General features: G+C 39.2%; 3 protein-coding genes across 3 annotated transcripts; all 3 read left to right on the top strand.

Moving 5' to 3' along the window:
- The first annotated feature begins 850 nt into the window (after positions 1–850).
- LOC134375788 (hemoglobin subunit gamma) lies at positions 851–2,304 on the top strand. Its single transcript, XM_063094501.1, has 3 exons — positions 851–951; positions 1,075–1,297; positions 2,176–2,304. The coding sequence occupies exons 1-3, from the start codon at positions 860–862 to the stop codon at positions 2,302–2,304; spliced, it is 444 nt and encodes a 147-aa protein (XP_062950571.1). The 5' UTR covers positions 851–859.
- Positions 2,305–6,082: 3,778 nt separating this feature from the next.
- On the top strand, positions 6,083–10,206 carry LOC134376343 (hemoglobin subunit epsilon-like). Its single transcript, XM_063094928.1, has 4 exons — positions 6,083–6,248; positions 6,333–6,399; positions 9,083–9,226; positions 10,074–10,206. The coding sequence occupies exons 1-4, from the start codon at positions 6,083–6,085 to the stop codon at positions 10,204–10,206; spliced, it is 510 nt and encodes a 169-aa protein (XP_062950998.1).
- A 10,973-nt stretch (positions 10,207–21,179) lies between these two features.
- On the top strand, positions 21,180–22,525 carry HBB (hemoglobin subunit beta). Its single transcript, XM_063092605.1, has 3 exons — positions 21,180–21,306; positions 21,429–21,651; positions 22,279–22,525. The coding sequence occupies exons 1-3, from the start codon at positions 21,215–21,217 to the stop codon at positions 22,405–22,407; spliced, it is 444 nt and encodes a 147-aa protein (XP_062948675.1). The 5' UTR covers positions 21,180–21,214; the 3' UTR covers positions 22,408–22,525.
- Positions 22,526–22,748: the final 223 nt, after the last annotated feature.

Raw genomic sequence — 22,748 nt, 5'->3', positions numbered from 1 at the left:
GCTACAGTCAAACCCTGAGTCACAAGCCAGCACATATACTTATCAAGTGGGAAATACACATCATTTTTTGCCTATATTGAAATGGAGGCAGATACTTTTGCTCAGACAAGCAGACATGATTTATTTCAAACAAGTAAAGGTCAGTATATACTGAAATAAGGGTTCAGTCCTATATTATATTTTCTAACACCAATCTCTTCCTGAACTAAAACTGATATTTAATAGAGATTGCTTTCCCCAGACTACTGTGAACTAGAAAGATTATGCCTTAAATCCACAGTGTGTTCAAAGATCAGTATAGCATTTCTCCATTGAAAGTCACTCCAAACTGAACAAGACTTACACTTGTCTCATCAAAGATCCTGGGCTTATACTTAAAAAGTATCTCATGCTCCCTGAACTTTTCAGGTACTTGCCTATGCTTTAGCTTTAGTTTATGAACGGCTCTAGGGCTAGAGACATGAATGTAGGAAAGACTGTCAAAGAAGTCCTAGAGTATTCTATGGTGGAAAGAGAAGGAAACTAGCTGATGGAAAGAATGAATGAGAGAAAAATTGGGATAATTGAATGGAAATGGGGAAAGGCTACAAAAAATTTAAACAGCAGAGTCAGTACCTCACCAATGCTATCTCAAAGCAAATGTCTGAACTCTTCTCTGCCTAAACCCCACCCCTGAGTTGCCCAGCCTTGCCTTGACCAATAGCCTTGACAAAACAATCTTGACCAATAGCCTCAGAGCATTAAGTGAGGCAAGGGGCCAGGGGGCCAGAGATGAAGAATAAAAGGATGCATCTTCTAGCAGTTGCACATACTTGCTTCTGAAACATCTGATTATCAACAAGCTCCTAGACCAGAAACCATGGTTCATTTTACAGCTGAGGAAAAGGCTGTTGTCACAAGCCTATGGAACAAGGTGAATGTGGAAGAAGCTGGAGGAGAAGCCCTGGGAAGGTAGGATCTGTGGGCTAAGCCAAGGGAGGGAAGAAAGGAACCTGTGCCTGCCAAGAATACAGGCAACTTCTCAGGAATTGTGACATGCTCTGACTTTCCAACTACTATTGTCCTGTCTCACAGACTCCTAGTTGTCTATCCCTGGACCCAGAGGTTCTTTGACAACTTTGGCAACCTGTCCTCTGCCTCTGCCATCATGGGCAATCCCAAGGTCAAGGCCCATGGCAAGAAGGTGCTGACCTCCTTTGGAGAAGCTATAAAAAACATGGATGATCTCAAGGGTGCCTTTGCTAAGCTGAGTGAGTTGCACTGTGACAGACTGCACGTGGATCCTGAGAACTTCAAGGTGAGTTCAGGAGATGTTCAAGTCCTCTTGCCTTTAGCCTCTGGGAAACTTAGATAATTGAACATTGATCTGAGCACAACCGAGACAGACGCTAGGTGTGAGATATTTGAAAATATTGGAGTTAGAAGTAAAGAAATTCGAAAATCCTGACTGAGTTGAAACCAAATGGCATTGTATTATGGCCTAAGGAATGCTTCTAGAAGTCTAGAAGGACTTGTCTGTATCCTGTTGGCTTTGGGAAGAAACTAGTGAGGAGAAAAGAAAAATGAATTTTGTTAATTAGATTCTTGTAGAAAGAACTTTATCTTTATTATTTCTTTTTTCTCATGTTATTATTATTATTATTTTTAACACTGTTGGAAATAGAAAAAGAATGGTCATGGAAAAGATAAATGTAGGCTGGCATATGTTGGCCCAATAAAAAGTAACCTAGGCTTTCAAACATGTATTGCTAAGCCTATTCCTATAATGCCTTGACACCTGTATAAAGAGCTGTTAATTCTTCATTTCAAACCTACATCCTACAATTCCAGGATGGAGGCAAAGTGTCTCTGAGGGAGAGGAACAAGTGGATCATTTGGCCTGGAGTGAGTTTGGACAGAGCTGTGAGGTTTTGTTTTTGATTTTTGAAAATTTCAATCCACAAAATGTGGGGTCTGTAGTGGTAAAAAAGATAGAAAGACCTAAATTATGGCCAGTTTAGTCCTTCTAGGGGAACAAACTACCTGTTCTTAATGACTGAGGAAAACCCCAGGCTTTGAGGGAAGGTAGCATAGGTTTGCTTCTGAGTGGAAGTTGGGTGTCCAGATACCCAGAGGCTAGTCTGGAGCTCTTTGTTCACTATGTGTTTATATCTGTGTCTCTTCCTACCTCCACAGCTCCTGGGAAATGTACTGGTTATTGTCTTGGCAAACCATTTTGGCAAGGAATTCACCCCCCTGGTGCAGGCTGCCTGGCAGAAGGTGGTGGCTGGAGTGGCCACTGCCCTGGCATACAAGTACCACTGATCCCCCAGCCCATAGTGCATATCTTTAAGGGAGAAGCTTTATTCTTCAAATAATTAAAAAAAAACAAATAATAAAACTATTCTGCTAAGAAATTATATGTGATTGTCTTCAGTTCTTTTTTCATGTACTTTAAAATACAGAGAAATCGGTAAAGGGACAAGAAAATCAACATCTTATATTGATAAATTAAAAATAAAAAAAAATTTATGAGTCCCAATAGATTTTATGTTGAGGAGCGTGTGTGTGTGTATGTTTTTGTGTGATGTAAGTGCATGCCCCCCATTTATTTTTGCATGAGATGTATTTTGGCAAGAAAATAAAAGAACAAGGCAATAAAAAAAATGCACTTAGGAGTTCTGCATGGGAAAACAAAAGGTGTGGGAAAAGTTCTGGTGGGAAGGAATGCCTCAATGGGAAATGGACTCCTCAGAACCAGACAATTTAGGGGAGAGGGGAAATACTTCAAGGTAGACCTCGGGGTCTGGATGGAGGCAGAGTAGCAAGGATGGGATTCAATGGAAGAATATTATTCTAGGCCTCAGGAGGTCAAGGTTTAGGCAGGTATTGTAGTTTTATTCTATTTTGTGCAACACATTTCTAAGAGAACCTGGCTTTTCACAGCTTTTGTAAGGATAGATGGACAGTTCGAGCTGTGGCAGGTCAGAGCATGGTTTTACAGGTCAACCCAAAGAACTGTTCCTAGTTTTACTGAGGAACTTAATGTTCTAAGTATTGAGGCATGCCTAGGAAGGTCAAATGGATTCCATGACCTCAGGAGAGACAATATCCAATTGTGTAGATTAGCTACAGCATTTAAAGGAAGAGACATCATCATGAGCTTCAGGGGAAGTGGTGATTTAAGTGAGGAAAATAAACCAGCAGAAGCTCAGAAACCAGAATCAGCATGCCATGTCTGAGCAACAGATCAGCATTGTGAAATCAAAAGGAAGTGAGAAAGATTTGCATTCATTATTTGGGAAGGCAGATTCACTGGACTTCTTGTGTGACTGGAAGTTAATCCATGTTTATAAGCAAGAGTATGATGTGATGGTATTATGGACTGAATATTTTTGTCTCCCCAAAATTTATATGTTGAAGCCCTAACCTCCCAATGTTACAGTATTTGTAAGTGGGACTTTTGGAAAGTAATTAGGTTAACATGAGCTCCTGGCGATGGATCTGCCATCATGGGATTATTGTTCTTAGAAGAGAGAATTTTCTCTTTTCTTCCTGTGAGGACAGTGAGAAGTCCATCACATGCAAGCTAGGAAGAGAGCCCTCACCAAGAACCTAATAGGCTGGCTCCTTGACCTTTGTCTCTTCTAGCCTCCAGAACTGAGAGAAATAAATTCTATTTTTCAAGCCATCCATTCCATGGTATTTTGTTATGGTAGCTTGATGAAGTGACTATAGCAGATTGAAAGGGGAAAAATAAACTTGGCTTCTGAGTGGATTAGAGACCAGGTTAATTTCAGGTTTACAAACCTTTACCAGCTTCTCATGCTTTGGAATAAAACATCCACTCCACTCCTCTCATCTAGAAGACCCTAATAATAAGCCGCCCAGGCCCATCTTTTCAATTTTGATTCATCCCATTTTTACCATTATATTTTACTCTGGCCTTGTTATGTCTTTATATACAAAGGAATTCCAAGTTTTGTGGGTTTTGTCAAATTTTATTTATTTTTCTTTCTTCTTTTCTCTCTAGCCTCAGAGTCTTGAACTTGCCTTTCCTGCCTCTAGGATCTTCTTTCTCCAAACTTCTTAAGCCTGGCTCCATCACGTCATAAACTTCCCATTCCAAATGAAACTTCCTTCAGGATAGTTATCCTTTTATTACTTTTCTATAGTCACTCACTACCCTATCAAACTATGTATTTTCTTCATGTCATATAATTCTATTTGAAGTTTTCTTATTCATTCATGTCTTTAACTATTTGTGTAGGTCTTCTCTCTGCACTAGAATGCCAGCACCATTAAACCAGAGAAACTGTCTACCTTGTTCACCCAAAATTCCCAGTGTCAAGGAAAATGGATGGCATATGGAGCTGGATAAATAATTGTGGAATTAATGTATGAAGAATGAATAAGAAACTTTGATAACTGTGATGATGATCTAACATTGATGTCATAAGGGTCTACACTACAGTAGAAGCAGTGAATATGGAAAATAATTGAAAGGGTGGAACAACCACTGACAAGAAAGAATCAATATTTCTTGAAGAGTGACTTTCTAAAGAGGGTAAGAGAGTAGCAGGAGTTAGAAGTCACTGTCTGGTTTCCTAGAGAGATGGGGAAGCTACTCACTGACATGCCGGGTTGTAGGTGTATGCACCTAAGGATGAGGTGTGACAATGGACTCACATTTTGTTGGGAATTAGTTATAGGGCCATTAAGGGCAAGTACCTGAGCTATCCTCCCAGGCCAGTCTCCACAACAAAATACACATGTGTTTCCTGGCTGTGGTCAATGTCTCCACTTGCTCGTCTTCATTTCATTAATTTCTGTTCTTAAAAAAAAGTTCTCATAGTTCTTTCTCAAACTCTCATCCATTTTTTAGCTTAAATATTTTTCATTTTCCCAAGTAAAACAGATACAATCATTTCATTTACATCAAGTAGAATAAAAGATTACTTCTTTGATCAGAAATTCAGCTTTAATATATTGGGCTGAGCTCTTTGAATTTTAGAACGCACTGCAAGTAAACACAGACTTGATTTCCCAGATTTTATTTTTTTTGTAAGAGTTTATTTCAAGGTAAACAAACATGGGAGCAATGGACTATGACAGAAAAATATAATAAACTGTTCCATTCCCCCCATAAGTGTGTCCTGTCTATTTTTGTAATTTCATGTTTAAGATGCATGAAACCAAAGTACCTTTAGCTGTTGTTCGATAGGATAACACAAAAAGTACCTTAGGTTCACTGGTCCAATACATGTGCAGTACTGTCCATGAAGTCTGCCTCTGCCTGACCTGATAGGAAGAAAGCTTAAACACAGTGACAGAGTGTGGATCCAGCATACACCAGAGACAAATCACTTAATCCCCAGCCCTTGCCATGGAAGCTTCTACTATTCTCTTCATTGAAGATAAGAACACCTTCTCCCCCAACATGTAAACACCTGTATTCTCCAACAAAAGTTGGTAGATTCATGGGATCTGCGGCAGACTATTGTCCAATGACTCAGAAGGAATATATTTTGCTCAGATAAGTATTCAGACTATTAGAAAGCACTGAAGTAACTTCCAACCTTGCTCTTACTTCTCTAGGGTTTTCCTATCCTTCTTCCAAATTAATGCTGCATAAAGGTACTCTATTTTAAAAAGTGATAATATTTTGCTCTCAATGTAATATTAACAGAGCTGGGAACCAAGAAGGGCTGTGGCTTCTTCCACATCAAACCAAGGTAAATAACAGAATGACACAGTCACAACTCCTGACCATGGAGCTGATGGCAAAGAGATTTACAATTCTTATCCTTTTCAGATCTAGTTCATTCTTTGTCATCAGACTGAAGGTCATTGTGGGATAGTGGTGATGGGGACATGGAGATATGAATTCCATACTAGAATGGTGAGAGGTGGTATAGGAGGAAAGAAGAGAAGTTTCAAGTTGAGCATGAATAGGACAGCCCTTCTGAGGGGTCACCCAGATGCCATCAGAGATTCAAATGTCCATCTTACAAACTTTTTCTTATCCAAACCCTGAGGTCAAAGCTCATACTTGACCAATAGCCTCATTTTATTGGGAGAGGCAAAGGGTCGGAGGCCAGAGATGAGGAATAGAAGTCCACACAGAGAAGCAGCAGCACAGACCTGCTTCTGGTTCATCGTCACCGGGAAATGCCCAGACCGGGTGTATTTTACTGCTGAGAAGGCTGCTATAGTTAGTCTGTGGAACAACGTAAACATGAAGAAGGTGGGAGGTGAGATCCTGGGCAGGGATACACTGGAGGCCAGGGCAGGTAACTTACATCCTCTAACTTTGCATCTTCTGTGACTGCGATCATCCTATAGGCTCCAGGTTATCTACCCATACACCCAGAGCTTCTTTGATACTTTTTGCAAGCTGTCCTCCAATTCTGTAAAAATGGCAACCCCAGAGAATGAGTTTGGGAGAGTAGCATCTGTTCAATTGTTTGGAATAGTTTGAGGAGAACTGGTATTAACTCCTCTTTAAATGTTTGATAGAATTCAGCTGTGAAGCCATCCAGAAACCAGATAAAGAAACAACAACAACAACACCACCACCAACAACAACAAATTATAGGCCAATATTCTTGATGAACCTAGATGCTAAAATCCTAAACAAAATATTAGCAATTAAAATACAACAACATATTTTTAAAAAACTGTACACTATGATCAAGTGGGATTTATCCCAGGGATACAAGGATGGTTTAACATATGAAAGTCAATAAATGTGATACATCACATCAACAAACTCAAGGACAAGGACCATATGCTTATCTCAATAGATGCTGTAAAAGCACTTGACAAAATTCAACATCCCTTCATGATAAAGACTCTCAACAAATTAGGTATAGAAAGAAAATAGTTCAACACAATCAAAGCCATTTATGACAAGCCCACCACCAGTATCATTCTGAATGGGGAAAAATTGAAGGCCTTCCCCTTAAGGACAGGAATAAGACAAGGATGTTCACTCTCACCACTTCTCTTTAACTAGTACTAGAGGTACTAGCTAGAGCTGTCAGGCAAAAGAAAGAAAAAGAGGGAATCCAGATTGGAAAAGATGAAGTCAAACTATCTCTATTTGCAGATGACATTATACTGTATATAGAAAATCTTAAAGACTCTATCAAAAAACTCCTAGAGCTGGTTAATAACATCAGTAATTTTGCAGGATACAAAGTAAATGCCCCCAGATCAGTAGCATTTATAAACTCAAATAATGAATCAACAGAAAGAGAAATAAAGAAAGTAAGCCCATTTACAATCGGCACACATAAAAAATAAGATACCTAGGGAAAAATTTAACCAAAGAGATGAAAGACCTCTACAATGAGAATGACAAACCACTTCTGAAAGAAATTAAAGAAGACACAAAAAGGTAGAAAGATATCTCACACTCCTGGATTGGAAGAATTAACGTTGTGAAAATGTCTATACTACCGAAAGCTATCTACAGATTCAATGCAATCTCCATCAAAATACCAAAGACATTCTTCACAGAAATGGAAAAAAAAGAAAAAAAACCAATCTTATCTTTCATATGGAAAATCAAAAGACCTTGAATAGCCAAAGCAATCCTGGGCAAAAAAAATAAAGCTGGTGGCATAACTCTGCCTGACTTCAAATTATACTACAAAGCTGTTGTAACGAAAACAGCATGATACTGGTACAAAAACAGACATTCTGACCAGCGGAGTAGAATAGGGAACACAGAAATCACTCCTCAGGCTTATAGCCATCTGATATTAGACAAAGGCAGCAAAAACCTACATTGGGGAAAAGACTGCCTTTTCAACAGGTGGTGCTGGGAAAACTGAATGTTCATATGCAGAAGAACAAAACTAGATATGCACCTCTCACCATACACTAAAATCAGCTCAAAATGAATTAAAGACCTAGGTATAAGACCTGAAACTGTAAAATTACTAAGGGAAAATATAGGTGAAACACTCCAGCAGTTAGGTCAGGGCACAGACTTTATGAACATGAGTCTGAAAGCACAAGCAGCAAAAGAAAAAATAAACAAATGGGAGGATAGCAAACTGAAAATTTTCTGTACAGCAAAAGAAACAATCAACAGAGTGAAAAGACAACCTACAGAGTGGGAGAAAACTTTTGCCAACTATGCATCTGACAAGGGATTAATATCCAGAATATACAAAGAACTCAAGCAATTATTCATTAAAAAAAAAAAGACCCAATTAAAACATGGGCAAAGGAGCTGAATAGTCATTTTTCAAAGGGAGACATACAAATGTCCAAAAGATACATGAAAAAATGCTCAACATCACTAGTCATCATGGAAATGCAAATTAAAACCACACTGAGATACCACCTCACTCCAGTTAGACTGCCTATAATCAAAAAGATGGTGAATAACAAATGCTGGCAAGGGTGTGGAGAGAAGGGGACACTACTGTATTGTTGGTGGGACTGTAAATTAGTACAACCACTATGGAAAACAGTATGGAGACTTCTCAAACAACTACAGATAGATCTTCCATACAATCCAGCAATTTCTCTTCTGGGTATATATCCAGAGGAATGGAAATCATCATGTCAAAGAGATACCTGAATTCCCATGTTCATCACAGCTTTGTTTACAATAGCCAAGACATGGAACCAACCTAAATGTCCATTGATGGATGATTGGATAAGAAAACTGTGGTATATGTACACTATGGAATACTACTCTGCCATAAAAAAGAATGAAATGCTTCCATTTACAACAACATGGATGAACCTGGAGATACTTATGCTGAGTGAAATAAGCAAAGCACAGAGGGATAAATACCACATGTGCTCACTCATATGTGGGAGCTAAGAGAGAAAGGATGGAAGGAAAGAAAGATCACAGTAGTGCCATGGACTTACAGAGGGAGGGAACATTCCTAGGGATACGTAGTGGAGTAGGGGGAGGGGGAGGGAGATTGGGGGATAATTGGGGGAAGACGAGGGGTACAAAAGTAATTTCTGGTAAAGGGTATACATGCAGTATGAATCTGGCCCTCACATTGTAGGCAGGAGGGGTGACAATTAGCTTTGTATTTGTATCTCATGAATATTCTTAAAAAGAAAATGGCAACCCCAAAGTCAAGGCTCATGGCAAGAAGCTGCTAACCTCCTTTGAAAATGCTGTTCATCATATGGATGAACTCAAAGACACCTTTGCTAAACTTAGTGAGCTGCACTGTGACAAACCGCACGAGGATCCTGAGAATTTCTGAATGAGTTCTGAGAATATTCATGCTTTTTGTTTTCACTTTAGTGTCATGGTTACTTTTGGAAACAGAGGTGGCTATCTCCCGTGCTATTGAGATTAGCTATGGGATGTGAGATTTTTTAGTGATGAGATTGATTTTGAGAGTTAGGTTGTTCTAAATGACATAGCTAAGATTTGGTAGAGTAAAAACTATGGGTTGTGGAAGGCCACTTGCCATTTGATAGCTCTGAAAAACACATTTTGTATAGTGTGCTGGCCAAAATTGAATTAAGTGTTTTGGGACTGGGGAACAAAAGTTTGGGCAAGGAAAAGAACAGCTCTCCTTTGGTCACTGAATTTTTTTATGAAAATTAAAGAACACTTTTCTGCATGGCCTTCAAGGTTAGAATAAGCCCAACCATGAAGCTTAGGAAGCTTTTAAAAAGGGAATTTTAAAATTGTGAGCAATGATGTGTATCATTGTATACATGGCAAGGGTGTTTTGTCATGAGTATCCAGAAAAAATTGTATGTAGGTAATGACTTTGGACTTATCTTATCCCTTATTGCCCCTTGCAATACTATAATCCTACAAGTCTCTGAAGAGGTGAAAAAATAAATCACAATGTTCTGGGGTAGTGAGTTGGTATGGCAGGTAAGAGAATGATAAGACACAGTGGGAGGTGCAGAGCTAGGAGTCATATTGAAGCCCACGTGAAGCCCATAATAATCTACTTTTGTGGGAGCAAGATCCTGGAGGTTCTTCAAACTCTGGTGAAGAAGTAAGTAGGTGTTGTATCTATTCATGCAAGCCCAGATTGAGACCCTCTGTTCACTAAGTACCATTTTCTTTCTGTCTCCACTCCTTCCCAGCTCCTAGGCAACATGATATTGATTGTCTTGGCAACAAATTTCAGGAAGGAATTCTCCTCAAAGATTCAGGCTGCTTGGCGGAAGTTGACGACTGCTGTGGAAAATGCTCTGGCTCGCAAGTACCATTGAGCTCCCTGTCCGCTGTGTTGGTGACTTCTGGAGGGTCATGTGTCCCAGAGTCCATCTTATGAGGATGGGAGTGGGGGCACTGACCTGCCTCAAGACCCAACCCTCTTGATAAAAATAAAATTAAAAATATGCTCTATCAGGACTATTATTGTCTTCTCTGCCTTTGCCTTTCGTATCTATCTAAAAGAAAGAAGTAATTCCGGGGACTGGAGGTTTATAGATGAAGATTATGGCCAGGACAAAAGAAACCTTTGTGAGGTTATATAAGGCAAAGCAACACTTGTGTGTAGCTTCAGTGGGATCAGTTATTCCTACCACCAAGGAGTAGACTGGAACGCAACCAAGTCTTTAAGGAAATGCAGTGAATGCAGGGGCTCATGAGAGGTAAGAGGATTGTTTGTGTTCGAGTGAGGTATGTTAAACTCAGAGTATGAGTTCTCTATAAATTCTTAAGTGTATAAGCTAATATAGTTGAGCTCAGTTTGTGGTTATCATTTATTTTATTTAATGTAACAAACATAATTTTTTAGTCAGCTGTACTGTAGTGAAATTTGTTTCCCAGAGACCAAGCTAAGGACTCTTCCCTAATCTCCCCCCAGTGTTGTCAATTGTTCTAAAGGGAACCGTCCTGAAAATATAAGAACCTACTGCCTCCCTTTGAATCTGAGCATCACCTGCTAGCTCTATGACCTGATATATATTACTAAATACCTTAAGCCCTCATTTCCTTATCATGTTTATCTTCCGCAAATATTTTTATCTAGATATTAATACATGTAACATCTTCACCACAGCACTAGGCACATAATAACCTTTCTTTCTTCCTCTGTGTGTGTGTGTGTGTATGTTTGTGAAGATATGTACTTTTGATCTGTTAATGGTGATATTTATACTCTCTATCCATCTACATATATACATATCATTGTTTGTATTCATAAAATGTGTGTTCTTTTTGTTCTTAATGAATGATGTCTTTATTTTATATTTAGCTGTAGAAATAACTATCAATATTTAAACCAATTGAGCTTCAGTGGAGATTAAAGGCCATTTATGTGAGGAGACAGCAAATTGGAAGCCTGAACTTCAGGTTTCAGCATGCCAGGTATGGATAAAAGAGAAGATATAGGCCCTTTAATAATAAAGGAATGATATACAATTTGGGAAGCAGGTGGAGAGACCAGATGATGGAGGGGAAGAAGTTAGTGTTGCATGAAGTAAGAACCAATCAAAATCATAGCACAGGAGAATAAAAATGAATAACGGGTTTCAGGAAAATTAACACATATGTGAGTGCACAAATGATTAGAGAAGAAAGGGTGCATACTTGGGTATGCAATAAAAGCTTGCTGTGATTACACAGAAGTAATTGGGTAAAGTATTGGACTTTGGTAAGAGCAATGAGATTTTTTTTTTTTTTTTTTTTTGCTGAAAAAGAATTAATCTTCTTTTGTCTATATACCATATAATAAACTACTCATATACAGAAATGAATTTCAGTGTAAGCATGTTGCAGAAATCTTGGATTGTACCAATGCCTTCATAATCTTTAGATTAAAAATTGAGGATTTTCCTAGGAAGTTTCAGGAATAAGTTATAATCAGTTATAGCAGTTGTGATTCTCTTGAACCACTCCAATACCTGACACTGTTGAGAACTTTGTTTAAACGCTCCTCTTTTTTTGGCAGCAGGATGAAATGAAAAGAACCCTTGCTTGGAGTTAGAAGGTCTTGCTTGTGGCTCTGGTATTGCCATTGCTTAGCAGTAAAACTTTCACAAAGATGAACTGGATGACTCGTAAACTATCACTTTTCTTCTCAGTTTCAGATCCACATTTCCAACTAGCTGGATAATTTTGTAAAAGAAACTCACTCCTGAGCCTCAGTTTCCTAAAGTGACTTGAAAACTTCACAAAGTCATATGATGTATCAAAAAGAACTCATATAAATGTTATCTGAGAATTGCAAAGTTCTATTTATATCTATTTGATTATTATGAAATACTTTCTTGAAGCTACACATCCTCTTTCTTTCAGCTCTTATCACAGGTGAGGTTCTTAGGAAGCATGTATTAAGATGGGGTTTGAGGTGCAAGATATTTTTTTATGCATCGACACCCATGAAAGGAAGGAGGATTGGACAGGAGAAGTTAAATTGCAACAAATGTCTGACATAGCCTTGGCCAATCAGGCATGAGTGCAGGAGACGTAGGAATGAGTATTAGCCTTTAGAGTGGGCCCGTGTCTGCGTGACAAGTCAGGTGTGTATAACCCTGCCTTGCTCAGTCACTTTGTTTGGGCTGCTCTTGGAATGGTATAACCTTGGTTGGACCAGCTTTTGGCAGCTGAGGTAGAACTCAATAGGTGCACAGCTGTAGGATGTCTGCTAACTGCATTTTCTTGAAGCCAGATCTCATGGGTACATCTTTAAGTTTACCATAATCTTAAAGTAAACCTCTTCAATAACTGTGCTTTGTCTTTTACTCTCTGTGACATCTTTCATGAAGGACTTGCAAGTGTTCAGTTTAAGTCCTCTGCCTCTTTTATTCTCTACTGTCTTTTTTGAAGGTCTCTTTCATTTCTCTGGTTGGAACTCTTTATACAGATGACTCATAATTTAGGTCTGACCTGTTTCCTGGACTAATTTTTTAAAAATCCATGAAAATGATAGTCATGGAAAAGATTCAGCAAAACACAGAAACTGACTGATAGAGAACAGAGGAGTCACATAATATAGTCAGGTTTCCTCTCTGGTGAATGGAAAGAACCAAGTCTCTATTGACAGAGCAAAAAAAGGCCTGGATGTTTCAGCTTTGGAGCTGGTGAGGAGCACAGTCACTCTCATGAAAATAACTTCAAACTCCTGTACCCAACGCTCTGAGGAAGCTTCAAGTGAGAAGTTTTAGGTTTTAGAAGACTTAATCTCCCTTCTTTTCCAATTTCAGTGATCTTTACTAGTAAAACATCTTCCTCATATTTTCCATATGTGTTCACCCAAAAGAGAGCTCTCCTAATGCTATTTCTTGGATAGAATACATAAGACAACAGTGGCTGGTACAGTACAGCAGCTTCTGGTATTTCTTTAGCATTTTTGTGGGTCCTTCAGTTGTGGTAACTCACTAAGCAGAGTATGGTATTTGGCATATAATAATCTCTCTCTCTCTCTCTCTCTGTGTGGGTGTGTGTGTGTGTGTGTGTGTGACAGATATGTAGGTAGATAGAGAAGTTACTCATGCACAATTAGCACTCAGTCACTCACGGACTCAATACACATTAATTAAGCACCTTCTATGAACAATTATGGTGTCGAACACTTTTAATCTCCATATTCATCCTATCCCCTGCTTACTTTAGACATCCTTCTATTTTGCAACTTGAAGTGGCAGGATTCCTCTTTGTGTGTGCGTTATTTATCCTCATTTCTCACTAGAGTAATAGCTACCTTCTATTGGTCCTTTTCCCCCACTGTCCTCATGAAGAATTTGTGAATACACACATAAACACACACACGTAGGCCTTTAGGGTAAGGGTATTTAATATTTGCATGACGAGCTAATATTTTTCAAAAGTCTACAAAAGCTATCTGAGTAAAACAGCATTGTAATGAACAAGAAATTCTTGCAATATTCATCTAGCTAAGAGTAAAAGTACATCAGAAAAGGTACCATTATCATAATTGAAATTTTCTCATGGCTTCCCAGTTCTCACAACTGAAGATAATCTTCCAAAGATTAAGCAATTTCTAGTTCTGCAATACTTTCTCTGGCTGCTCTCCTCTTTACTATTTACATATCAACCCTGTTAACCAACGATATATTCCTATATCATAGCAAGTGTATATGTGTATGTGTGTGTACGGTGCATGTTTGTGTGTGTGTGTTTTTCTTCCTTGAAACTTTGCATTTGCTGTTGCAACTTCCAGAAACTTTCTTTTTCCATAGCTTCTGATGGCAAGTAACTTTGTGTCATTCTGCCCCTAACTCAAATATTACTTTTCTAGAAAGATTACTGCTTACATAATCATGCCCTGCTACATCACATAGAATCTTTTTCATAGCAAATAGTAGCAGTTTACATTATTCTGCTGATTAATTGCTTATCCATTCTATGTATCTCCCTTTCTATAGAATATAAATCCCATGACAGCAGTCTCCTTCTCTGCATTGCTTATCTTAAATAACCAGTACATAGAACAATCTATGGTAGATAGGATCTTAATATAGTTGTTGAATAAATATTTGAAAAACTTTATATGACTTTTGTGCAGAACTAGGCTTATAGATGAAGATTTAGGCAAAGTCAGAAGCAGTAACATGGGGAAATGGAAGAATGAGCAGCTGTAGATAAGGAAGAATCATCCTGCCTTTGAAAGAGACTGCCTTAAAACCTGGGATCACTGTTTGGGTTTCTGGAAACATGAGAAAGTTATTCATAGACATGAGGGATCATGGAAATTCTTCAGCCTGAGGGAGGGTTATTAAGACCCACATTCCTTTGCTAAGGCTTTCAGAGAATTTAACAGCCTCTGAGACATGCTGTTAGCAGAGGCTGCACACTGAATCCAGTAAGATTATTATATGTGGTCAAAGATCTATCCCCACCCATCTTGCACAGATCCACTCTTAGAGAGACTCTAACGTAGATTTCCCTCAAGCTCTGTACCCTATACCTCGATACCAAAAAAAAGTCCTCATCTCACTCTTAGATATGAGAGCTCAGAAAATTTCTGCTTATAACTACAAAAAAGCTCCTGAAATTATGACAAATTTAATCTTTCTGGCTTTTAGGCTTTCCTTAGGTCCCTATTAATTAACACTAGGTTTCACATGAGACCATAAGGACTGAAAAGATTTTTCCACTGAAATATTACAAATTTACACATTCTGATGTATTGGGGGCTGGGTAATTTGAAGCAGGAAGTCCCATGTAATCAAACACACAAGTAACTACTAGAGACCCATTTCAAACTTATATCCTATCAGTCCAGGAGTGGGGCAATGTGCTTCTGAGGGACAGAAATAACTGGAGCATGTGGACTGGAGGGGAAATGGAAAGAGAGCTGTGCGATTTTGTTTTTGGTTTTTATTCTCCAACAAATGTGGGGATGGTGGTGACCATGTCCAGTAACTAGTCTGGAAGAGGAACAAAATACCTGTGCTTAAAGACTGGGACAAATCCCAGGCTTTGAGAGAAGCTGGCACCGGCTTGGTTCTGAGTGGGAGCTTGTGTCCAGGTACTTGGAGGCTAGTCTGGAGCTCTCTGCTCACAATGTGTTCACTTCTATTGTCTCTATCCACAGCTCCTGGGAAACGGGATAGTGATTGTCTTGGCAAACTGTTTTGGTGAGGAAATCATCCCCCTCGTGCAGGCTGCCTGGCAGAAGGATGTGGCTGGAGGCAAATGCCCTGGCCCACAAGTACCACTGTGCCCCCTGCCTGAAATGTAAAATTTTAAAGGAGAAGCTTCATTCTTCAAGTAATAATAGAAACAAAAAAACTATTCAGCTAAGAAATTATATGTGGTTGTATTTGGTTCTTTTTTTTTTCTATGTACTTTAAAATATATGAGCCTCAAGAAATTTTATGTTGATGAGTATGTACATTTGTGTGTGTGTAAGTGCCTGTTTCCTATTTAGTTTTGCACGAGGTGCAGATTTTGACAAGGAAATGAAAGAACATGTCAATAAAGAAACACGCATTTGGGAGTTCTGCAAGGGAGAGCAAAAAGGTGTGGGAGAACTCTGGTGGGAAGAAAAGGCTCTAAGGAGCAAGGACTCCTCAGAACCAGAAGACTTTGGGGAGAGGGAAAAGATTTCTGTGGTGGCTTGGCAGTTGTCACTGGGCTGGATGCAGGTATTGGGGGACATGGCTAAAGCCCTCAGCTCTGCCCGCTCCCTGGCTTGGGAGCTTGGGTGGCTTCTGGTTCTCTAGGTTTTCTAGGTGTCCTTTGGTGGTGTTAGACCTTTACTGGTTAATATCAGATCTTTGTCTCTCATCTGTGGGATTTTTGTTTTTTCTTTCAGTTCTGTGCTGGACTATTCTCTATTCCCACCACTTAAACTCTGCACTGGAACTAATGTGTTGTCCGTTGCTTACTTCTAAAATAGGGGAACTTCCTGTGGGAAACATCACTTGATCCCTGTGCTTGAGCTAAACTGCTGCTTTGCTGCTGATTCTCTGGGGAAGGCTTTTTGTGCAGCTCAGGTTTTAATTGTTGACCCTATAAGCACTTTCGGGTCTTGTGAGGTCAGGTTCACCTGGGTCATGTGGAAACTCTAGTCTGGGCCTGAGTCTTTTCAGCAAACTGCACCCCCTTCAGTTCTATATTTCTGACCCGTTTCCATTGAGTGGTCGTGTGCTAATTAGAGGGCAGATCAGCTGTCCATGCTATGCCCCAGTGTTCCCCTGGTGGGCCCATCTCCCCCATGCCCCACACTCCAAACACTTCCCATGGGATGGGCCATACACTGGTCCCTTGCAATGACTCACCAGCCTCTAAGTGGCTCCTTTTTTCAGTAGTCTGTGGCCCCTTGCTCCAATGTAGGTCCATGGGAACCCTGTTAGTGTTCTTACTGGCCTGGGAGTCACTAAGGCCATTTCTCCCCTGCAGCCTCCAAGCAACTTCATAGGAGGGGCAAGTGGCTTTGCCAGTTCTTGTTCCGTGCACTCACCAGGGCCAGCCTTGAAGTGGTCAGGGCTCTAAATGGTCAGAGTGGAAACAATTACCAGATACAGGCATTATTGTCTTTATATTGGGAATGAGGATGTCAAAGGATGGAAAGAGATCTAGCAGCTTGTCAGTACAGTCATATTCTTTGTAAGAGTAGGGTGTCTGTAAAAGTATAGGAGTAGAATTAATTCCTTAATATTTGGTTTTAAATTTATGTGATCATTTTGCAGATGGTTATTTCTATGTTCTCCTAATGGTGTTGCTTTATAGACTATGTTTAATATGTTTGAATGAAGATTGGTTTGTGTGTGTGTGTGTGTGTGTGTGTGTGTGTGTGAGAGAGAGAGAGAGAGAGAGAGAGAGAGAGAGAGAGAGAACACAGTAGTATCATATGAGTACTGTGGCTTTGATTTCATAAACATTTTTGAATAAAATAATTTAGTTTAATGTCAAGATTTTTCTAGTTTATCCATCTCTTGAGTCTCAGAGGAGTGTCCTGGAGATTTGGCCTATATATTAATGCCTATATGTTTGTAAAGGGTGTCCAGAGTGAAGTCAATATTCTGTCTGTAAAGAGGTACAGTCTCAAATTTAACTTTGGGAAAGACTGTCCAGTTGTTCTCTGTAAATCAACACCATGGCCCACTTAATGAGGTAATCAAAACCTAATTCTGAATGAAAAACTGAGACCAATGGAGGAAATAATAATGAAGAAGTTATAGACTGAGATATCAATTGCTCTGTAATAACTGGATATATACTTCAGCAAAGTTATGCCTATGTTGACGTTATTGCTTTTTGGTGAGAAATATGACTTTTTATTTAATGAATTAAACTATTCAATTCTCAAACAATTTGTGTGTATGTGCTTTATTCCTATGAGCTCTGCTCTTCCAGGAACATATTTATTTCATTTTATGTATACATGTATGTATTCTGAGCAGATGCTAAGCTGAGGTAACTGTCTATGAGAGAAGACGGTAGCAAGTAACTAGATTATGCCTGACCCACAAACACATAGGTTAGATTGCTTAAATGTCCCACTTGGGGAATTTTAGAGTGACACTAGAGTATGTACCAAAGCATTCTAGTTAAGTGTCATTTTGAAACAAATGACAAAACCACACACCTGTGGATGCATATCATGATTCTCTTGAAGGAAGTCAATATTCATCCTCTTAATTATCTCAGAGTAGTCCCAATCTGGTATGGAACATTAGAAACTAGGGAAGCTTGACAGATTGGAGTAAAAGAGGTAAACTCCTGTCTGTCTCTCTGTTTCTCTTTTCAGGACGTGTGCGGGTGTATGTGTGTGTGCTTGTGATTGTGGTCAGTGGAGTTGGAATCAAAGTACAGCAGACATGCTATGGGACCCCTGTACAGGACGCAGGTAAGCTCATTATTGTGAAGATGCAGGGGGCCTAAGAAGCTTCATGGAACCTTGAAAGCTAATCTGGATTTGAGCCTGAGGCTCTGAACCTAATCACATTATCACTATTCTTTCTTATAGCTTACTTTTGCCTGGTATGCCTGAGATTTCGATAGCCTTATTAAAACTTGCACTCTTGTCCCTACAGGGTTATGAGTAATGGACAGAAAAGTCTGTTTCACACTCTGGTTCTGTGAAGTAGCAACAGTGAGAGCAGCCCCTTCCCTGAATTCAGGATGAGGGTATCTGCAGTAGTTGTTGGAACAAGACAGCGGCCCATAGGCCAGTCATGGCATAGGCAGCCATTAAATAAATAAATAAATAAATAAATAAATAAATAAATAAATAAATAAATAAATAAATAAATAGAGGAACTTAGTAGAGCTATTTCTGAGCACAGGAAATGGTAGGAGAAGTCTTTCAAAAAGTGCTAATTTTTGCCTATCAAGATTTCAAAGCTGTAGCCTTGAAAATTTGGTTCTTTGTGTGTGTGTGTATGTGTATATGTGTGTTTATGTGTATACACACACACACACACGCAAACACATACACACACTCACACACACAAACACATACACACACACACACGACATATATATATATGTGTGTGTGTGTATATATATATATATATATATATATATACACATATATGTAAAAACTTATCCCATATTATTATTTAGTAAAGTCTGTAGTTTTTCTGTGTGACAGGATTCCTGCAAAGGACATATCCAGACATCACCACAAGACCTTCTTTCACATACATGTGCCTGATCTTTGATAATAGGGGTGTGAAATAAGTCCTTGAAAACAGTTAGAATGTAAAACAATGATAAAGTTAATGCAAGTTTAAATTTAATAATATGAAAACCAAATCTAAGTTCAAGACAAAATTTTCTGTAACATTTATAAAACATTTGAAAGGCCTCTTTTCCCAGAATTTAAAATGTAAAATTGATTTCCAGGGATAATCAGAGATTAGATACTCATTGCTTCAGGGTTTTAGAGATGAATAAATATAAGAAGAAAATATTTGAATTTTATCCCTTTTACTCCTATAATCATACATAGGCATATAATTTTTACCTAAACTCTAGATAGAGAGGAACCAATCCCTTCCTACATATTTGATAATAATCAGAATGAGGTTTGTTCACAAGTACCTGATGGGGGTTAAGGCAGGTGACAAAAGGTGGAAAACTTTTATTTATCTAGCAATAATGGAGAAAGTACATTGGAGAAGGGAGAAATGAAAATGGGAATTTTGTGAATTTCCTTGGAACAGCTAGAAATAGAGAATCTATTCTGCTTAACTTAAAATTTACTTTTGTTTTTGTTTTGTTTTTGTAACTAGAGTTTCGGAGTGTTACAGCTGAAAGGACGAGAGATCTCAATGATGACAAAGGACGGAGAAAGATGATTCTAAAAGATGGTTCCAAAAAGATAATTGTGAATCAAGAGAAGATTCTAAGGTAGGAAAAACATGGTAAATGAAAGAATTATGGCTCTTTCTTTACTGAAAGAAAATCCAGGGGGCAAGGTTTAGGAGGTAGAGATGACAGAAAGCGGTAAGAGGGACGAGCAGGGCCCTCGGGAAATCCTGAGACGCTGCACTGAACTCAGCAGTGCTTCTGCCTCTGTTCTTTTCATTGCATCTAACAGCAAGGAGCAGAAATTTACAATTAGAAGTTTTTTTTCCCAAGCCTAGAAGTTAACAATTTAATGCATTGAATGGACGGGGGGAAGATATTGGTAACGCTGTAGAGATAGAAGAGTAAGTTCTGGGTTAAAATAATAATAATTATTAATTAAAGAAGAAGATTTAAACAAACAAAGATATAGAGAGAAATGAATTAGGAGTGAAGAATTTGAATCAAGGAAATGATTCTAAAACAGCATTCTCAGTGGCCTAGGACAAAAAATGAACTGAGACAAGGCTGAAATTCCTTTCCACCTTCCTACCCTTACTTTTAAATCACAAAGAAACTTCTCTTTCCCCCAGACACTTTCCCAGAGCTGACCAAGCAGAAATTGTTAGACGTCCCAGGTTAGTTTCCCATTTCAAACCATTGCTTCCCCAAGCGTCACTCACTGCTTTGGGTTGTAATTGACTTTTTACTTCTCTGTACTTTTTACTGCGTTGAGAGGTCACTGTTTGTCACCTCTAGATCCCTACAACCTAGTACAGTAACTATTGCACAGGACACACTTGATTTATATTTATCCTATTTTTCAAAATTACCTATTTGGCTAGATAACCAAATTAAAACAAACAATCAAACAAACAAACAAAAACCCAAAGACAAACGAATGAATGAATTCATGCACACATGAATGAATGAATATTTATTTTCTTACCAGGAGGATTTAATACAAATCAGGAGAAGGAAGATATACTTAGAACTACGCAACAGGTTTCATCCATTCTGTCCTTGTAATTATTTTACACATTCCGGAGACACAGGAGCAGATTCATGCATATATTCTTAAGTTGAACCACAGCAGGCAAATCCCTTCCACTTTCTGTACTTCAGTTTCTGATTTGTGCAATAAAATGTTTGAGAAGTAATCTCTAATAGGTCTACCAGGCTGTCATTCCAAACTTTGTTAAATATACTTGCCAAAAGGGATGTTTTTAGTAGCAGTTTATACTGCTGTGTGGGGACCAGGAGATAAGGAGCGGAAGGTCTGAGGGTCTGAAATCAGACTGCTAAGCCAGTGCCAGAACTGTCAGGGACAGGTATGGCCATCATCATTCAGGCCTCACCCTTCAGAGACACACCCTGGCCTAGGCCAATGTGCTCACAGGATCAGGGAGGGCAGGAGCCAGGGCTGGGCATAAAAGGCAGAGCAGGGCCAGCTGGTTACACTTGTTTCTGACACAACCGAGTTCACTAGCAACCCCACGAACAGACACAATGGTGCATCTGACTCCTGAGGAGAAGAGTGAGGTCACTGACCTGTGGAGCAAGGTGAACGTGGAAGACGTTGGTGGTGAGGCCCTGGGCAGGTAAGTATCACGGTTACAGGGAAGCTTAAGGAAGCAAATGGAAGCTGTGCATGTGGAGACAGAACAGTCTCCTGAGTTTCTCACAAGCACTGACTCCCTTTCTCCTGTTTTCACCCCTTCAGGCTGATGGTTGTCTACCCATGGACCCGGAGGTTCTTTGGGCACTTTGGGGACCTGTCCTCTGCTGATGCTATTATGCACAACCCTAAGGTGAAGGCCCATGGCAAGAAGGTGCTAAGCGCATTTAGTGATGGCCTGCAACACCTGGACCACCTCAAGGAGACCTTTGCTAAACTGAGTGAGCTGCATTGTGACAAGCTGCACGTGGATCCTGAGAACTTCAGGGTGAGTCTGGGGGACCCTCAACTTTCTTATTTCTCTTCTTATCTATGGTCAAGTAAATGTCATGGGGCAGGTGCATAGGTATTAGTGTCCAGTTTAGAATGAAAAATGGCATCTAGTCACTTCACTCTGGACCTTCAGAACCACTTAGTTTTTTAAGTTTTCTATTCATGTTATTGTTCTACCTTGTTTAATTATTTCCCCCTCTTTTTCTTCTTCTTAATTTCTTCTATTCTTTCATTAAACTTTTTATTTTGCATTTGTAATTTTTTAAAAAAAATTTTATTATTTTAATCACCATTTTTGTTTGTTTGCCTCCTATATAATACTTTCTCTGATCTCCCTTTAAGGCAAGGAGGATAAAATGTATCATGTTTCTTTGCACAACTCTGAAAAATAGCAATGGTAATTTAATTTCTGGGTTTTGGCAATAGAAGGAATATTTCTGCATATAAATTCTGGCTGATACAGGCGGTTTCGTATCGATAGCAGCAGCTAAGATGCAGCTATGATTCTGTTTTTATTTTATGGTTACAACCATAAGCACAACTTGAGATGAACTAGAATATTCTGCATCCAAGCTGGTTTCCCCTGCTAATCATGTTCATACTTCTCGTCTCTCCCCCACAGCTCCTGGGCAACGTGCTGGTGGTTGTGCTGGCCCACCACTTTGGCAAGGACTTCACCCCACATGTGCAGTCTTCCTATCAGAAGGTGGTGTCTGGTGTGGCCAATGCTCTGGCTCACAAGTACCACTGAGCACCCTTTCCTGCTCTTTTTTTCATGTCCTCAGAGCCCAACTGCTTAACATTGGGAAATTATAAAGGGCTTTGAGCTTCTGGCTTCTGCCTAATAAAGAACATTTATTTCATTGCAATGTTGTATTTAAATTATTTCTGCGTCTTTCACTTATAATGACACATGGGAGAGCAAGGCATATAAAACACAAAGAAATGAGGGGTTAATTCAGACTTTGTGAAAACATGCCTATATCTTGGTCTGCATGAAAGAAGGTGAGGCTGTAAGGAAAGGTATGTGGGAAACAGCCCCTTCTGCCTATTATTCACCCCTCAGAAAAAGATTCAAGTGGCAGCTTGATT

The sequence above is a fragment of the Cynocephalus volans genome, chromosome 4, assembly GCF_027409185.1.
Source record: "Cynocephalus volans isolate mCynVol1 chromosome 4, mCynVol1.pri, whole genome shotgun sequence".
Lineage (NCBI taxonomy): Eukaryota > Metazoa > Chordata > Mammalia > Dermoptera > Cynocephalidae > Cynocephalus > Cynocephalus volans.
Note: the sequence above shows the minus strand (reverse complement) of the source record. Positions and strands in the feature narration are given on the sequence as shown.

What these genes read in the sequence shown, in the direction of transcription:
- LOC134375788 (XM_063094501.1), top strand. Translation starts at nt 860, where the DNA reads ATGGTTCATTTTACAGCTGAGGAAAAGGCTGTTGTCACAAGCCTATGG. An exon ending in GGAGGAGAAGCCCTGGGAAG is followed by an intron (nt 952 to 1,074) that starts GTAGGATCTGTG and finishes CCTGTCTCACAG; the next exon opens with ACTCCTAGTTGTCTATCCCT. An exon ending in TGGATCCTGAGAACTTCAAG is followed by an intron (nt 1,298 to 2,175) that starts GTGAGTTCAGGA and finishes CTACCTCCACAG; the next exon opens with CTCCTGGGAAATGTACTGGT.
- LOC134376343 (XM_063094928.1), top strand. Translation starts at nt 6,083, where the DNA reads ATGAGGAATAGAAGTCCACACAGAGAAGCAGCAGCACAGACCTGCTTC. An exon ending in GGGAGGTGAGATCCTGGGCA is followed by an intron (nt 6,249 to 6,332) that starts GGGATACACTGG and finishes ATAGGCTCCAGG; the next exon opens with TTATCTACCCATACACCCAG. An exon ending in TCCTCCAATTCTGTAAAAAT is followed by an intron (nt 6,400 to 9,082) that starts GGCAACCCCAGA and finishes TTAAAAAGAAAA; the next exon opens with TGGCAACCCCAAAGTCAAGG.
- HBB (XM_063092605.1), top strand. Translation starts at nt 21,215, where the DNA reads ATGGTGCATCTGACTCCTGAGGAGAAGAGTGAGGTCACTGACCTGTGG. An exon ending in GGTGGTGAGGCCCTGGGCAG is followed by an intron (nt 21,307 to 21,428) that starts GTAAGTATCACG and finishes TCACCCCTTCAG; the next exon opens with GCTGATGGTTGTCTACCCAT. An exon ending in TGGATCCTGAGAACTTCAGG is followed by an intron (nt 21,652 to 22,278) that starts GTGAGTCTGGGG and finishes TCTCCCCCACAG; the next exon opens with CTCCTGGGCAACGTGCTGGT.